The following is an 18,981-nucleotide window of genomic DNA, read 5'->3' on the forward strand; positions in this document are numbered from 1 at the left end:
GTTAACCCACCAACTGTAGAAAACAGCCTTACATACTTTTAAAGTCAGAATTTTCCTGCTCTGGCCTAAACATGCAAGTCAGTATTTGTGGCAACTGTGCCTTACTCAAGGTTCTTTTGTCTAGCTCCTAAGCACACGAAACAGGTATGTTCCAATACTTCAAGAGTGGCAACAACAGCCTAATCTGCTGCCAAAAGAACGGCTTCTTCATTGTCCTCACAACCCCTACAGGCTCTACCAAGCCATCCAGAAGCCACGGGGCTCTTCTGCATCCAGCAAAAGCTCATAACCACGGTGTGCAGTACAGCTCAGCCTACCACTGATTTTTGCCTGGTAGAACAATGAAACGTTCATAAAAGTCAGTAGAAACAAACAGGATGTGATGTTTAGAAATACCCAACCAAATCTGGAGAGATATGTTTAAAAAGAAAAAAGACATCAGCACAGAAAAAGTAGGTATCTTTAAAACACCTCAAAATGAAGCTAGAATTATATAAAGGTCTATTTAAGCTGCTTATGTAGCTTTGAATGTGATCAGGAAGTAAGGAAACTGCAAACAAAAAGCTTGTGGACATTTAAAGTAAAATTAACAGCAACACTACTAATGAGTACACTGCTCACATCAACTGCGTTCGAGACAGTCTTTGTGATAAATCAAAGTAGCACATGAAGTTTAACATATCTGAAGGGTCTCACAAGAGAGTATCAGATGATGCGAAAGTATCTACTAAGAAAGGAGCATGTCTTGAAGTTCAAGGCAAGCAGGATCAAACTAAACTATACAAACTGTTGAAAAGATGCAGCTGTTGCTCATGCCAGTTTCCTCTTGAGGTTTAATCTTGATTTCTGAGGTAGCTGAAATGTTTACAAGTTTCCATTTGCACATTTGCAGTTCCTGAAAATGTAAGTTGAGGCAACAGAAACACAACCAAAATCAAAACTTGAAGTGTTTTTGACACTTCCTATTATTTATAGAGGCTCAAAAAGTCATGCTCTGGTATCACTGCAGGTGTTAATTTCAAATGCAAATGCTTTCTGAAAAATCCAAAGGAAAAAAAACATCAGGAATTACGCGTGTATGTATATATATGTGTGTGTATATATATATATATATATATATATATATATAAAAAACGCTAAAATATTGTATTGGAAAGACCACGGTACTAGCGATATGAACCACTCCAAATACAAGGAAAAATAAATTCCTCAAAGAGGGAAGACACCTATTTAATTTGAAAATATTCAATCTTACAGTTCATAAAACTGAAAGGTATGGTTTAATCAATTTTTTTTTTTTTCAAGAAAATGAGTCCTACTTCTGATAAGCTCAAATAGGAAAAGATTCCTGGGAGATCACTTATGATTTTGATCCAATAGTCTATTATAAAGGAGGGGAAGAATAATGTTCCTTGCTGCTGTCACTGTTGACTATGGAGCACTTACAATAACAGTTCAATGTATCTTTTAACACAGCCTGGACTAAGTCAATCTTAAACAAATGACATCAGAAAATAAATAAATTAGATGAGATTCTTAAAGTATTCTTTATTAATATCATTAGAAGTTGCAGAAACAACTTTCTTGTAATATAAAGGCACAGGGAGACAGTTTTGATAAAATATTCCAATCAAACAGTAACTTACAGTACAAAAGGACAATTGTAATGCACATACAAACCCCAAACATCTCATTCAAAAATAGTTCACCATGTTCATTAATAATAATGGACAATGACTAAAAATATAAATTGTTATTGTACAATAAATATCTGATAGGTGCAAACTGACCAAGATTTATTGCTCTCCGTGTTTTCCCTGTAGTATTTTTTAAAATTCCAAATTCCTTTTACAACTGGCTTTAGTAACTTGTTTCTGAGGGAACTGAACCCCAAAGCAGATGTGATAGGACATTCTGGCAGCTACAGAAATGCCTCAAGTAGCAATGAGAACTGGCAGTGTTTGTTTCTTCTAAAACTTTAACAATCATACTCCACTCGCTCATTGGGAAATGTGCTAGATGGTTTAAAAAAAATCAACTTTAGTGATAAGTCAAGGCTTTTATGGTAGGGTAGTATTACCTAGCGTTATTCTAGTTTCTTAAATAAGTAGATTTTATGATGAAAAAAATCACATGAACACATTCTCTGACAGAATATGCCAGAGCAAGTATGTAGGACAGTCCTCAAACAAGGGGAGGGTAGAAATGAAAATTAAAACTTGCCTTGGTCCTTCAACTTCAGAAAACAATTAAGACAAGAGCTGGTGCAAATTAAACTATATATGCAAAGAAGATGAAATGGGAATTTAGAAGTCTAAAATATCCTTAATACAGCTGTCTAAGAAATCAAAGTCACACCACATCTTTATATGGCTGCACTTTTTGAGAAGGACCCATGAGCTTGCTACTTTCCTCACCTTGCACTTGCAACAATTTGGTAAAGCAACAGTTTCCATCAGTCTTTTGATGCAGTATGAACTGCATTGACTTGGCTCTTGAAATTAGCATACAAACTATCTTACTCAGAATCTTTAGTTTGAGTGAAATATTGTTTTATGCACACATTTAAGAACTGTTAGCTTTCTTCATTATTGTTACCAGAAATAATATGCATACATTTGCTTAGAGCATTGTGTTATGAATAAGACTTGAGGAAAATGAAGCATTTTAGTAGTTAAATAATTGAAAAACAAGCTTTGAAGTGAGTTCTTGTAACAGTAACTGAGGTTTTTTTAAAAATTGTTATTTATCAGAAGAAATTCAGATTTACACAAACCTCAATAAGTCAGTTTTAACTGTACTGGGAATAGTCAAACTGTTCAAGAAAAAGCTGTCTAGAGTGTATAGTGTTTAATCAATTTAGCTGGTAAACTAAAAGATGAATATTCAGTAAACTTGACTAGACTTCAATTCAACAGAGTTGGTAATGATGTAAAACAAACTGCCAGCCTTCTACACTTTTATTCAAATTAGGGTTTCCTTCTAGTATAAGCGCATAGTTTTTGTAAGTTCTGCGAACAGTAAGCAACAACCAATGAAATCTGAATTTTGAGAATTATTAGCTTCACTACAGCACAGTATTTTTTCTTTACACTTAGCTTAGGAACTAATAAACAAAACCATTTTCTTTGGTTTATGCTCAACTACACTGGAGTAGTGTATTTTTTTTAGTCAAGCTCCTATCCCCAATTTAAATTCATACAGAACTTTTTATCTTAGTCTCTCCTTAATTCTCAAATAATCTCTATTAAATGAGAGTTTGCTCATACTGCGATTTCCTGCTGAACAGTCGTGTATGTACTGGCATGAAGGGTAAAAAATTTTGTGCAATAATTACATTAAGTGTTATCTCCAACAGCAGAACTACAAAAGACATCAAATGAATGTTAATTCAAATAACATTTGAGTTTATGATGACCTTAAAAAAAACACACACAACACCTAAGCATAGTTAAATACAGTGTAAAACCCCCTAAAATTAGACAGTAAACGTGGGAATCCTGCACTCACAGTAGGAATGTACTGCACAGCATTAACATGAAAGCCTGTTAAACTTGAAACAATGCAGACAGCTATATTTACCTGTAAGTAAATGCCACTTCAAGGTGTTTAAACAAACACAAAAATGAGACAATGATGTCATGAAAAAGGCCTTTAAAACAGGCCATCAGTCTAACTTGACTCTCCAAGCAAGAACATCAGCTTCACAAAACTGTGATACCAATGCAGTTTTATGTAAAGTACCCTTTGACACACAAGCTGTCAATTAAGCTATCACAGTCATTTTTGACCAACTCCCTTTTAAATAGCTAAGGAGAAGAATCAATAGTAGCTCAAGTTTTGATTCAGTAAGTACCTTGTCTGTTTCCAAAGGAACATTATAATACCGTAAAATCTTATTTTTATGGTACTTAGAAAACTGATAAACTAGTTTCACTTCTTTACTTTCTCTTTTGAACACGTAAGTTCAAGACTTCATCTTCTATGCGTCTTTGCAATAGTGTTTTAGCCAGTGTTGCAGAAAGTTTTCCCTGTGGACTACCTCACATTGTTACTGAGTTGTGCAAGGTATTCACGCAGTTCTTTTGCAGCTTGGAATCTGCCGTATCGCTTCTTTGGGTTGGCACACTCATCCAGCAAGGCTTCGAGGCGGCCGTCTTTGGCAATCTCAGCTGGGGGGTCATGAAGTAGTCCTCCAGAAGTGCCACGCCACGTGGCATGTCTTGATAAAAGGTTCTGACAAACAGCATAATAATTGTGGTCCACCGTGACACGAGCACAAAGAATCTCTTTTGAGAAGGACAGACAAGCTTCTTTATCACAGTCATCAAATTTGCTTTCATACCATACATCCCAGTTTTCAGGTTTATCTGTAGAATATAAGTTAAAAAAAGAAGTAAGGAGAAAAGAGTATATCTGCATCTGAATATAATCAGCAGCTCAATACGCAGAAAACTAGTGCTATTTAAACTATAAACCAGCCCTGTTTAAAGGCACTCTTAAATGTTCCGGTTCCCAAGATTTCACCTGACAGTTTGATATGCCTGTCTGCTGAAATGGTTCTATCACTACAAAAATAAAGGAGAGAAAGAAGATAAAATAAATATCTAAAGAGAAAAGAAGAAAAAAATAGCAAACAAAACAGAAGAAATCCACATTCATGCACATACCCAGAAGGAAAAATGTAGCACAGACAACTACAATAGAATGATTCCCAGCTGGAGTTGAGAGAAAAACAAACAAGCAACATGATTTATTTTAGCAACAGTTAAGATTTGGTTTCTCCAGACGCCTGGAAACTAGAACATTGGCAAGTGGTCTACCAAAGCACAAAAAAAAAAAAACCACCACACTGCAAAGTAATTGCCATAAAGGTCCAGTCTCTTACTTTAGACACAGTAGTAACTAAAAACTGTGTATACAAAAGCTTACATATTACACAAACTTTGAAGAAAAAAATACAAATGAATAAAACAAAACAGCATTTATGAACATACAGAGACATTTCTTTACATGTATTTTTAAAGGTATAAAAATTTGAAGGTACAACTAGTGGTCTTATCACAAAGCTTGCTTTAACTGAAAACGTGATTCACATGAATTATCTCGATAACAACAGGTAAGTGGTAACTACAGATGTGCCTTTTAAGTGCTAACTACTAATGTCCCCTAGTTTTGTAGATCTCTTTGAGCACTGTGATATACAAAGAAAAACTTCCCAGTGCTTGGTAGGCTCTGAGCTATTAGTGTACTCACTCATGTGCACTGAAACTCAGTGTTGAAAAAAAGAAACTGAGGAATGATTGCTAAGCTATGAAAATACCATGTAAAACTCGTGCAATAAACAGCATGCCTAAAATGAAGAAAAGGCCAGCATCACAGGAGAAATGGGAAAAAGGCTTAAGCAGACTCAGATAAAATCTACCACATGAAGTGCAATTAGTTATTACTGTACAGTGCAATTGGACAGGGTGCACATATTCAAATATCTAAACAGGCACATTAATCATTCCAGACAGAGATTGTTTAATTAAACTTTTCAGAAGATTAATGAAATCAGCATTAAATGTCAAGCTTATATGACAACTGAGAACTTCCTTGTAGTCATTTGTTTTGTTTTCTGATTGCTAGATTACAACTGATGCAGCAAAACCCCAGTTAGAGCCAAATCAGTCTGAGAACTAGACAACAGATGAGACACTTCCAGCATTCAGCTTATGCAAGATGCTAGTTGCTACTATTCCATGCACACATCAGCTTTTTAATAGTTCATTTAGTCATCTTTGTGACTGAGCAATTCAGACACACTAGAAAAGCTAAGTCCTAAGTAATATTATTTTAAGAAGTTGGAAAAAAGTGAAAGTTCATTTGCGTGTCCATGAATATTGAAGTAAACATACTCAATATCCAGTACATAAAAAGGTTTTCTTAGAAAATACACTGAATTATCTGAATTTACCATCTACACACTTCTCTATGAGAAAGTATCCTTTTTTTTTGGTGGTGGTGTTACACTTATACATCTTCAGGGAGCTTAGATTAAAATTAATTCAGTAGCACAGCATATGAAGTATATTTGCAAGGCTTGAAAAAAAAATCCATTCACCCAAAGCAAAGTGGAATCACTTGGCTTACTGCCATAAAATTCTGCAGAATCTCGGATTTCACATTTAATGTCTCCAACCCTTAAGTTTGCAAAGTTTTCCTTATAAGCTCAAAAGGAGTAAAAACTCATGTAATGCCACTTCATCAAAAGATCTCTACTACTGCTTTTACAGTCAGCAGAAAGATGAACAAGTTCTCGCTATTCCTATGTGGAAGCAGCACTAAAAACTAAAGTTATCCAACCCTTCTATTCCATTATTACAGAGCACCTATGTGAATAGCTGAAATAGAGGCAGGCTAGGCAACTACTGGAAAACAGGCAGCAAGACTGTCTTGTTATCAGCAAACAGAATGCCAAGACTTCCTTCTTACAGGCATCTGGAAAAGCCAAAAGGACCCTATTTCAGCTGAGACAGGCAAGTCGGCCAGCCAGCCCATCTGTCTGTCTATCCGTCCATCTGATTGTCTAGGTCTGTCCTGAACTTCTCCTCCCACCCCCACCTCTCCATTTAAATAGGATTACAGAGATTAACAGGACATGTAAATCAAATTTAGGTAAAATCAAAGCTTCATAAATTTGACAAATTGATCAAGCTAATTAGTAGTGTAATTAGTTTTCTTCTACAATTAGTTTGTAAACTAGTATTTTACTTGTGAAGCCAACAAAACGTTTTGTTTTTTTTAGCACCTACACATACTTTTAATATGGTGCTCACAGAGAAAGAAGCAAGAGACACAGAGGCGAAGTAAGAGGAGACTTACTCTGTCTGATTAACCTTTTGTCTGCTACCAGAACGTTTTCTGCATCCACAATGATCACTTTTCCGTCTCTTGGTCCAACTGCAAAGTTGTCAAAGCTGACATCAAGGAGGTAGAGTGCAAATTCAAAGTCATTATTTGTCAGCTGCTCAGCTATTTCCATTAATTGCCAGGCCAGATCCACTCGTTTCTCCCAGGGTGCATGGAAGTAACTCCACAGCTCTTCTCCAACGTAATTGACAGCCACCATTCTTCCACATGCTCCTAAGTACTTTGCAAACGGCCAACCCTCATCAGACGGAAAACTCTAGAAATAAAAAGAAACATTTAAAATTTTCATTAATACAGAACAGCTTGTACTTGAACAGGTTGTTCAATAAAATTTAGATAGAAACACCTGTAAACATACATCAACACTAGCAAAAATTAATTTCCACATACCTCTAAGTTTGGAAGGGAAAGAAAAACAACACAAAATATATTTATGTGAGGAAAACGCGTTGATGGACTACTGAAGAGGAGAGCTTGAGGACCTGAGGTAAAATACATGTGTTGAGCTTGTCACATATGTTATGCACATACATAAACACACACTCTTCCATCAACTGTGTTTATTTACTGGTGCTTTATACACATCTACTGCACTAAAACAAGTACACTGCCTGAAAAGATGTTTTTGCTCCATTTTAGCACAACTTAGTGCAATAAATCAAAGTGCCACAGCAACAATACCTAAATCTTTGTATTTAGGTATGATTTTGGACCACCCTACTCATTTTCTCTTCCACCCCTCTCCTTTACTATATTCCAGTCCCGCTCTGTTTGCCTCTCCTCCCAAACACAAGCTCAATCACAAGCAGGTGAACACAACCAATGCCATGCTCCCATGGTAAGGGAAGGGGTGTATGTTCCTCCCAGTCCATCAGACACATCCATTTCCATCTCCTCCTGTGTGCCACCAGGAGGGCAGCACAGCTGGTGCTTGCCAGGCTGATGCTCAGCTGGACCAGCAGCCAGAGGTAGCTCCCATCACACCGTGCTGCTGCTGGAAAGGGGACGGAGGGAGGCCTCTACAGCCAGGTGCAGGGAAGAGGAAGAGCTAACAGGACTGCTCCTTTTCATCATCAGCAGGGATTTATGTAATGGCTTAAACTGAATTTAAACACACAGTGTTAGTCACCAAGGCACACTTACCTCCGAACACATCTATTACGCTTCCTGCGTTGAGTACACCAAATTTCATTTCGAACAAGAAATTCTTGGATCAGTTTTGCTTGTTTAGAAGTGAGCCTCCCGAACAGTACCAGCAAAGTATCCCCATACCGTACTGTTACACAGATATATTTATAACTCTGTGACAATAAAAAGATCTTTTGACAAGAGGAGTACAGGGAATCCTGCCAACATCTGCACATGTACAAACAACATCTCTGTGCTGGCTCCCTTCCAACTGGCATGTAACAGCCACATCTACACTTCATTACCCAAGTCAGTAGCCGAAGAAGGGGATAAAAATATGTTCAAGTGCCCTATTCAGCAGTTTTACATTCACTTGGTGAATTTGACAAGAATATCAATTGAAGCACAGGTCTCATCTTTTTAACTTTTTTCACTATTTTGAAAGCATTTTTCTGCTTAAAATTACAACTAACTTAACAGGATGATTTTTTTTTTTAAATGTATTACCATTTTGAAAGCCACTAAGACATGAACACAAAATTGTACGGTTGTTGAACATGATTTCCACAAACAAACTGCATTTAGAAACAAAAAGCTTAACAGATAACAGCCCAAAATCCCACACTTCTGTACCGTAATGGACAACATGGTTCTTATTTTAATTCTCAAATTATTAGTAGCATAAATATTTGATCAGATCATTTTGTAGTTCAGTATGCTATTTGAAGACTTAAAACTTTGCATTTGACACTTAAGATCAAAATTACCTTCTTGCTCACAGTCAGAAACATCCATCTGATAAATGAATCTGCAATTCTGATACACCCAGATTTTCTCTGTGAATATACACACAAATGTCATGGAAACCATGGACAATTACGCTTTTAAGGGCTTAAAAATACAGTAGTGTACAAGAAAAGCTACAACTATGTAGCTTAGTAAGTTTTCCCTCATTAAAAGTTGTAATCTCTATTCAATGAGCAATATGGATAATCGTCTAACAGAAAGATGGAAAACTAATACAACAGAACTCCTGCTACTCCGTTCCCAGAGTCACATACACCAGGAAGTACTTTTGGTGCCCTAAATAGAGTAGCTACAAGATGTCTCAGTAAGCAAGCCTTAAAACCCTAAACAAACCCTGTCAGAGGGACAAAGGACACTTTGTTCCTGGAAGAATAACACCACACTTAGGTCTTTAAAAAAGATATGCTGTAGTCTCAGTCTTGGAAGAAATCCTGAGAATTAATAGGATGAATTTATCATTTCACCCAAGCATAAAACACACTATTAATGCATTTGTCTTCCTCACTTCCATCTGTCTAAACATGAGAAGACAGACAAATCTGCCATTGGTTTTGAACGCTCAGAGCTGTGAATTAGATCATGCAGGAAAGACTGAGCAGCTTGAAGCTGATAAGGCCTATTGTAGCTTGCAGTAACACAGAAACACTTGCAATTAGACACGTGAAAGAATAACAGTTTATCATAATCAAGCATATAATTCACCTTAATAAACAAATCCAAAGGAAAAAAAACAGCACAGCTCATGACAACTGGCATATTTGAGCTATTGTTCCACTGTATCATCTAAAAAACCTTTCCATTTTCAAAACTACTCTAGAAGATGTCACTACCAATTTTTATATAAAGTTGAGTTCCGTGTTAAAAACAAAACCACAAAGAACTACACCTTAAATATGATGAAAGGTAAAAAATGTATGCAAATATGCAACACACATAGGAGACTGCTTACTACTTGTCATGCCTCTGAAGGCTTGATGGCAAAACTACCTTTCCACAACACGTTTGCTAAACTCATCTTACTAACCTCTGTCTGCCCAGGCACAAGCTGGCACAGCAAGTCGAATTTAAAAAATATGTTCTTCCTCAAAAGGAAGAGAGTTAGTTCTCACAAAGCGCTGTTGATTCTGCAGTGCAAACAGAAGGAGGGCTGCATTAGTCACCAAGGCAAATAAGTCCAGCTCCGGAGCCATGCAGACTAGGAGAGCAGATTTTACTGGGAAACTTTTCAGATGTAGAGGAAGTTAAAAAGCATACTCTAGAAACAGATGCTTTCTTTTGTCAGATCTGAACTGATCCTTTTTAGAAGATATGTATTTAATGTATTTGTGAATGCGAGTGTGATGAAAACCATTTCATTCTCAACTATACACCAAATTATTTAATATTTGTGAAATTCCCACAGAAGTCGAGCGTTTGTGTACCTGCTGTGTTTGCACAGGCTATATAGACAGATAGCCTATACATAAAGGCACACAGTGAAGAGCACATTTTGTTTCATCGAAATATTAGTAATCCCACTGAAACCAGGTTCCTTTCATTTATTCGACTTCTGTTCGATTTTCATGCATTTCAGCTAGTTACTGGCTTAATTTACACACCATGGAACAAAACCACACAGACAACTCTACATCTAAACCCACTCAGAAGATGCTCAATGATCAAGCTGAACACACTTGAACTGTAAAAGGTGTATTTCATAGTTTCAGTAGAAAATGTCTTTTCTTCAAGGAAAGGGATGAATAATGATTAAATGCAAGAATCTTAGTGAAGAAAATTGAATTTTGTGAGTGGCTGTTACCTGTTCAAACTATTTTGTAGTCCATACAAGTTTGTTCATATTAAGTTTGCAACAGACAACGATCACTATTTCTCATCAGTGATGAGTCTGGAATGCATCACTGCAAAGAACTGGTAGCAGAGATGGCCTGCCCTTTTTTCTGAGGGAAATTTGCAAAATGTGGGAGACTAAAACAAAGCCTCACTTCCATACTGCAGGGAAATAAACCACAGCTTCCCCCCTACATCAGATATACTAGAAACAAATGGACAATACTGGCATTTCAGGGTTTGGTATGCAGGTGTAATGTGTGTGAGCGCACATGTGCATGCTTCAAATCAACCATAGATTACATGACATACTAGTAACAACTGGTCTCAGGCAACTAGGTTTTAAACTTTTTCATACAAATCAGTGTTCAGTATTTCAAAACGTTGAAGACTTTCCTCTAAGTACTACTTGGTATGTCAAAGTACTGTACCTCTATGAGCCGGGAAACAAATCAAGTACTACAAGTCTATATAGGACACACCAGGTGGTGTGGGTAAGTGCCTTGAAACCTCTATTTGGTATTTAACATAACAATTATCAGTCAGAAACACCAAAATTGAATCATGAAGAAAGCTTAAAAGGCACCAAGCACTAAAAGTGGATGGCATTCTACCACTGTATTTAGACTAGAGCTACAGAAAGCCTACTGCTAGAACTGCTGCATGATAAAATAAATAAATAAATGAGAAATCCAAGACAAGAAGAATTCATTTCTTACTGAGTTATGTATGGCTTGAGGAAGTAACTCATACTGAGTTAGGTATAGACCAGAAGAGTAATTCTCTAAAACACTTGGTTAAACTGCTACTTCACACAGTTCATGTTTTAATGTTTGTCAGATGCCAATTATTGATCTTACTGGAACAAAAGGAAGTAAAAAAAAAACAAAAACGATGACAAATCGGAAAAATGTTACGTGGCAACAGACTATTCATGGAGAGCTACAATACTTGGAACAGAGATACAGCTGGTCTGTACACAAGGAATAAGTGATGATCAGAAGCTGAGGGAAGAATTAAGCTATTAAGCTTAAGTATTTAGAAACCGTAATGTACATCTGAGGGCAGAGCAATGAATTACACAATGTATACAATGCAGAAATACAGCTATTTTCCATATAAGTCTTGGAATTGTTATTAGAGCCAAAAAAATAATTGTCTTTGAGACTTGTAGATTATATATGCAATAGATACATTCACTATAATTCCTTTACAGAATCTCAATTATGAACAGCTTTGCAGAGAAAACACAACCTTGATAAAAGCTACAGTTGGAGAAAAGGCTGCATTAAACCACCTTCTATAGCTGGAAACAAAGACAACAATACTACTTATAAGTATTTTGTTTACTTTTAACAGCAAAGTTTGTGTAGACTTTAAGTTTCCTTTCAAAGCAACACAAATATACTAAGAAGTAGTTGCCTTTATTATAGGAGAGGATTATTTGAAACAGGAAGGAAAACCCTAAGCCTGTCAGAAGTTAAATCTTAAGCACCTACATGTTGAGCTTAAAATATAGATAGATAGATAGATAGATAAAGAATAAAATCCTCGCATGTAGGTTGTTTGATTCCAAAGTGAATTCAGATTAAAAATGTGGAAGGATGTAAGTACTAACTAGTTTGGTGAGATTTTACAAAGTAAAAATGATAATTTAACATACAGAAAAGAAAAGGCTTCAAGGTAAAATCCCAATCTTTGATAAAAATCCATATATTACTAGCTCTAGTAGATGATTAAAGTGACTTTTTCAGCCAAATACCTAGCTTTAAATTCACTGTCTACTTATATTTGGTTGCTCCTATGCATTGGTTGACACAGAACTTGAATGCACTGAGCACCAAGAGTTTAGAAGTTATCTCCACGTCTAAATCAAAACTTTCATTCACGACCGTTTAAAAGTCACAGCAGTGCTTCATGAAAAGCTCAAGGCAAAAAAATGGCAATATTTTTCCTTGTACTTACTGGTGCCAAAGAGAAGCACCAATTAAATACATCAATTTTATTTTTTTTTCCTTGTAATTAAAGTCTTATTCTTCATGCGACATCATGCAGGCTTCCTTTCTTAGGAACAGCTAATTTTTAGAAGAAGCCTCCAGGTCTCATTCGCACAACAATATGTGCCCTCGCCAAACTGCAGGAAGTATACCTTAAGATGCTTCACATATCTTGTGTACAAACACAAGCAAACTCCTCAGTAGCCAGTTACCACTTCTGAACAGTAACTTCACCTCTCAGACAGTACCTCGCATCTTATAAAGCTGCGTAACAGATTATCATCCATCCCTTACATACCCGTCTGGTAGAGGCTGAGTGCTGTGTTACATAAACAAGGAAAATTAATTCAGGTTCATATAGTAAAGGTATTTCATTCCCAATCGAGGGAAGACATTCAAGCCTTTGTTACCCGTTAGCAAAGTCTCCAAACACTCTTCTGGAGAACACATTAACTTTACAAGTTCTGCAATGCACAAAACTGGTCCGAAGTTCCCTCAAAACGCTTCCCAGGCTATGCCTATACATCCCAATTTCCAATACTCTGCAAAACACTTTTGATTTGATTAGAGGTGCCAGAACTTGACCACACTCCAGATTGGTAAAAGCTGCCTTCCTTCCCACCAATCTGACCTGCTCTGATGAGCACAACCCTTTTTAAGTTCTGCATCCAAAGACTTTCATCACTTCAACAAATTTGCCTGAAAGCCTCAGGGCTCATCCACACCTTATCAAGGAGCTGACAGGAATCAGCCAGTGCTGCCTGCCGCCTTTCAGGCACCCCGCAACAATAACGAATGCCACTCTGCCACAAGCTTTGTCCCTAAAGGCTGCAATACCCCAGCAAATTCAGAAGAAACATGCAGAGCTGTTTTGCATCCACCTAGGTATATGCTCAGTATGCTGGAACACGTGCTTAAAACCAAAACCGTAAGCTGTATGAACCACAGCCAAAACAAACCGATTCTCCAGAAGTTTCCAAATATACTCAGCAAAGCAAAGAAATTCTAGTCTTCTAATTTAAGTGGAGTTTCCTTATTCACAGTGCTCTGGAGCAACATTAGAACAGAACAGAAGAGACACGCTGTACCCCAAGTCTGCCGAGAAGTCGGCTGGGAACTTTGCAAACAAACCCCAAGAGCCGTACATAGAAGGCTGAAGGCATGCTAGCCAAAAATGTTTTTAATTAAGTATAGTTCATAAACACACCGTCTAAAAATGAACCGACAGATGAATTTGCTGGAGGTCAAAGCCCGCAGCACTAGAAATTTGGGCACTAGGAATTTCTTGGCCGTCTCCCTGGAGAAACAGCAGATGTTCATGACAGCAATCATGCAGCGATGCTCTCACACGTATTTGCAAATACTCTTTTGAACAAAAGAATTGGATAGAAGTGAGGATGGCTCTGTAGCTAGACAGAACAACGCTGAACCCAAGCTTACACTCAGCACGCTTGGAGTTCCCCCAGCGGTGTTGGGCGCTGAAATGTGAAGCCCGGAGAGGCACTGCCCAGTGTAAAGAGATGCGTGAGGGGAGCAGCGAGCGGTGCCACGGACACAGTGGTCTACTGTATGCTTTTAAATTAAAAACCTGAATAAACCCCGAAATTTAGAACATATTGTAAGTCCGCCTACCCATTTCCATCAGCCCCCTTCATTAAAGGATATAAAACGCGTCACTGCAGACAAGGGCAGGCTGATTTGGTGCTCCTTTTAGGATGCGACCCTCCCTGGCCGGGGAAGGGCCCGGGGCCGCGGCGGCACGGGGGGCACAGCCAAGGGAGGCGCCGCGGGGGGACCCACCTGCAGCACCAGCGGCTCGGGGTTGAAGGCGAGGGTGATGAGCAGCTGCATGCGCTCCGAGTCCTTGAGGTTGCGCAGCAGGAAGCTGCCCGAGTCCTTGGTCTCGGCGTAGCGGCGCACCAGGCGGTCGAGCAGGCGCTGCGAGGGGCAGTGCACCAGGTCGGACCAGCCCTCCACGGCGTCGGGGGTGAGCAGCCGCACGTCGCCGTTGAGGCTGGCGAACTCGGTGGCGTGCAGGGCCTGCGGGAGGTCGCAGCGGCCCCTGCCGGTGGCGCGGCGGCAGATCTTGGCGTCGATCTCGGCGAGCTCCTGCGCCGAGCCCAGGCGCTTGAGCACGACGCGGCGGCTGCCCTCGCGGGGCTCCCCGTAGCGGGCGAAGTACACGTTCTTGACGTTGAAGAAGTCGAGGAGCCGCAGCCGGCCCCAGCTCTCCAGCCGCAGCTGCCCGTTGAGGAACTTGCGGCACCAGCTGGTGCCCCAGCAGGCCGGGCACTTATTGAGCTGCAGGAAGCGCCGCTCCGCCAGCTCGTTGCGCTGCAGCGAGGCCAGCAGCGAGTGCGTGTTCAGGACCAGCGCCGCCGCCAGGCTGCCCAGCACCGCCAGCTTCACGTAGCGGTACAGCCGCCCCAACTTCAGCGACACCAGCCGCAGCATCGTCCCGGGCCGGGCCGGGCCGAGCCGAGCCGAGAGGAGCGGAGCGGAGCCGAGCCGAGCCGAGCCGGGCCGGGCCCCGGCCCTCCCGCTTCCCCCCCGCCGCACCCGCACCGGCCGCCTCGCCGCCCGCCCGCCCGACGAGCGGCGGCCAAGTTACTGAGGGGACGGCGGGCGGGGGAGGGCAGCGGGGGGAAGGCGCGGGGGGCGGCGCCAGCAGCCCGCCGCCACGGCAAGGCACGCCCACGGGGAGGGGCCGCGGCGCCGCCGCCGTTGAGGGGCCCCCTCCGCCGCCTCCTCCTCCGCCGCCTCCCCCCGCCCACCGGGGGAGGGGGCGGGGCCTCGGAGGGAGAGCGGCGGCGGCCGCGGCGGTTGGCTGCACGTGACGCGTGCCTGGTGTACGCGCTTCTTCCTGAGGGCGGGGCTCGGGGGGGGAGCGGGGCGGGCGGTACCCGCCTCCCTCAGGAGGTGGGGGCGGAGGGGCGGCTGGTGCTGTTGCCATGTCGCTGGCTGCGACCGTCAGCCCTCTCCTCCGGTCCCGGTTAGGAGCGGTCAGCGATCGTCAGCCGCCCTTAACGCGACCTCTCTCAGACCCCGCTATCGCCGTTTCCATCGCTGCCTGTCACGACAGCGTCCCGCCTGTCTCGATGCTGTCCCCCGCCCCTCACGGCGGCACCGCGGCTCGGCGCTGCCCCTCAGCGGCGGCTCGGCCGCGGCTCGCCCTGAGGGGACGGCAGCGCGGGGTGGTGCCCGCCGGCTGCCCCCTGGCGACTCCCACTACTTTTCCTCACAAAAGGACACGGGGCCCCAAAACTCCTCACGGCAGTCCAGGACTGGACGGGTCCTCCAAGTTGTGACTGAAAAAGGGGCGACAGCCCGTCTTCTGCGCTCCCCAGTCACTGCAGACCTGCTCGGTCCCAAAAGTGCACGAGGGATAACTGACTGACCGGTGTTGGGGCAGTGCAGCGCAACGGGTGTCTACCAGTTACTTCATTTCCGTGGTGCATACATTTAAACACTTACTATCTGGAGTATTATGTTTGTATTTTTACATTAGCATGCACTTAACTCCCTGTGTGCTGTTTTGATGTTGATATTTGTATTTTATACGTGTAAAAACAGCTCCAGGCATCCATCACACTAGTTGTCGTTGACTATGTACAGTGAACTTGCACCTCAGGCACGACCATATCTCATTCACCATGCCTTGTTAAAAGCTGTTTGTAGGGTCAAATCATCCAATCAGCAAGATCTTGACTACAAAACTATGAATTTAGTAGAAAACAAATATATATATATGTTATTTACTCATATACATACATATATACATATAGTTTACCCTAACTCAGGTCTTTACTATGGACACACTGATCCTGAAAGCTGAGCTGATTTTTTTCTGGATATAAATTCCAATTTCAGTAGCCAAACATGGTCAGTCTTCTTTACACGCTGGTAGTGTTTTTTTTTTCATCTACCAATACTTACTGGAACTTGTCTATTAAGCCACTAAGAAATCCAGATATAAACAAATATATTGAATTAGCATTTAGTTATACATTGCTTTCTTGATTCTTATTTCTCAAGCTTTCTTACTTGGATATAGGGAAACAGCTTGATTCTTCTGAATGTTAACAAAACATTCTAGTCTTTACTAGATGAAAACATCATTTTATGTACAAAGAAGCTGTTAAATACTTTAACTAATACTTTTTTCCAGCAACAATGTAGTGCTCTTAAGGCCTTTTGCATTGTAAATCTATAAATAATTATGATGCTTAAAAAAAAAAAAAAAAAAGAAAACTTGCTCTGAGCTATATAAAAGTTGCTAATATTTCTGGTTTCATTGGTGTTTGTAGGAGACTTTGGGGATAGTTGGGATACTTTCTGAGGGATAAAGGAAGGTAGAGGCTGCCTTTTTATACAGTGTGGCTGTAATTCAGATTTACATATTTTGCTTAAGGCTGGAAAATAAAAAGTAGAGGCAGAGTTACTAAGGAAAAGCAAAGGAGGAAGAGCACTTGATAAAAAAATTAATTCTTCGGGAATGATGTATGGAGCTTGTAATTTAAAAAGCATGATTTGTGAATGAGCCATTTCAAGAGGGGAGGGGAATCCATTTTGAGGTGCAGGGGAATGCGAAACAAACTAGATAATGCACTATAATACATGCATTTCAAATTCTGTTTTTCTAGAGTTGCTTTCTTCTGACTAAGTTCAAAGTAAACTACAGTGTTTTTCCTGTGAAGACTTCATTATATATGACAATGTAATTCATCAAAGATTCCAGTGACTAGAATGAAAATGCAGACCATCAGTGCAGAGCAAGTGCATGAAGATCTCTGATGCACAGCAGGTTAGTTTAGTCACACAGGTCTTTGCAGTAGATCAGCAGTGAGGTCTCGGTTTGCTGTGTGTTGTGAAGCATCATTCTAACGGTTACCTGTTATTGCTAGTTCCATATGTGGATTTTTTATGTCTCTCATCACAATCTCGTGTTGGAGTTATGCATAGACCTTTAATGTAAGTGGACTTTTTTTTTTTTTTTTTTTTTGAAACTAGAGACTCATTCCCACATTCAGTCACATAATCATTTTGCCACTTTCTAAACAGGGATAGCTGCAGCTTTAACCAGGCAAGTCTGAAAGACGTGCCCAGAACAACTAGTGCAAGTTCTGCACCTTTATAATCAGAGTTCACTTATTTCCATGCTATGCATCAGACTGACCACATACACAGAGCTCAGAAGCATGTGTCGCAGGAATGGCTGCAATGGGTATGCCTGAAATTTCTGAGTATTTTGCAGTATTACATTGGATGATATCTACAGATATTTACATTCAATATCCTCAGACATCTTTCAGATTTGATCTCTAGGCAGAAAAGAGAACATAACATACTTGCAGAAATCTGGATATACAGTTAAGCTGTGTAATCTATTTGTGCATCCAACCATCTATCGCAGTTCTCTCAGTGACCAAGAGGGTTGTTCACAGCTGTCTGACGATACGTAGCATAACCTCTGTTCTGTGTTCTACCTTCAGCGGATTCAAAAACTCTTTTACTATGTTTTACTGTATTTTATGTATTTACTATGTTGTACCATTTACTGTACAGTAAAATGAAATTAGTATGTGGTTCTGGAAAAAATATCACGTAAAAGGTTAATCTGTTACATGAGAAGTGGGAGGTAGTATCCTTCATTTACCGGTAAACAATTCCAGTAAAATAGTGTTTTAATTGTCTATATACGGTATTAATTCCTGCTTAGAGTACTAGCAAAAATAATAAATAAGTGATAAGGTTACTTTTTTCTATAAATAATCAGCAAGTCTCTAATTGACTTGAATTCCATGCCCATAACATACTGTATGTGCAGCAACATAACACAGATATACTGGCTTTGTAGAATTTTTGCCTTGAGCAATTTGGCATTTTTCCTCAATTTCTTTTTCCTTTTAAATGCTAAGTATTCTATGCTTTGAACAGCTGAATAATGTTATGTTATTTTGCTGAATCAACATCAAGCAAATGTGCTTTATCATCATGATGTGCACATTTGCTGATTACAGCACCAAACTTGAATATCAAAATCTGCAAAAGCATTTTTAAATTCTCCCTTCCTCACATTTTCAAGTATAAATCAAAGATGATCATTATTTTTATCCTTGAAAGTCAACATCTATTTTTATTCTAATTTCATGCAGTATGAAATTCTTTTTGTAACAATAAGGTGGCAGTGTTTATGTTATTGTGTGAAGTCTGTTTTAATTAGTTTCTCATGGGAATTTTGAAGCCTCTCAAAGAATTATTATGTGTTTTCATCTTCAGACTTTACAGAACAGTTTTCCATAAAAAC

The 18,981-nt window shown here is 40.0% G+C and overlaps 1 protein-coding gene across 1 annotated transcript; it reads right to left on the bottom strand.

Annotated features, from left to right (window-relative positions):
- Positions 1-1,528: 1,528 nt before the first annotated feature.
- On the bottom strand, positions 1,529-15,219 carry DIPK2A (divergent protein kinase domain 2A). The gene is made up of 3 exons (XM_035544771.2): positions 14,475-15,219; positions 6,868-7,171; positions 1,529-4,370 (listed from the first exon to the last, which is right to left on the bottom strand). Exons 1-3 carry the CDS (start codon positions 15,126-15,128, stop codon positions 4,039-4,041), a joined length of 1,290 nt encoding a protein of 429 aa, XP_035400664.1. The 5' UTR covers positions 15,129-15,219; the 3' UTR covers positions 1,529-4,038.
- Between the last annotated feature and the right edge of the window lie 3,762 nt (positions 15,220-18,981).

This window comes from Cygnus atratus, chromosome 9 (assembly GCF_013377495.2).
Source record: "Cygnus atratus isolate AKBS03 ecotype Queensland, Australia chromosome 9, CAtr_DNAZoo_HiC_assembly, whole genome shotgun sequence".
NCBI classification, from domain to species: Eukaryota; Metazoa; Chordata; class Aves; order Anseriformes; family Anatidae; genus Cygnus; species Cygnus atratus.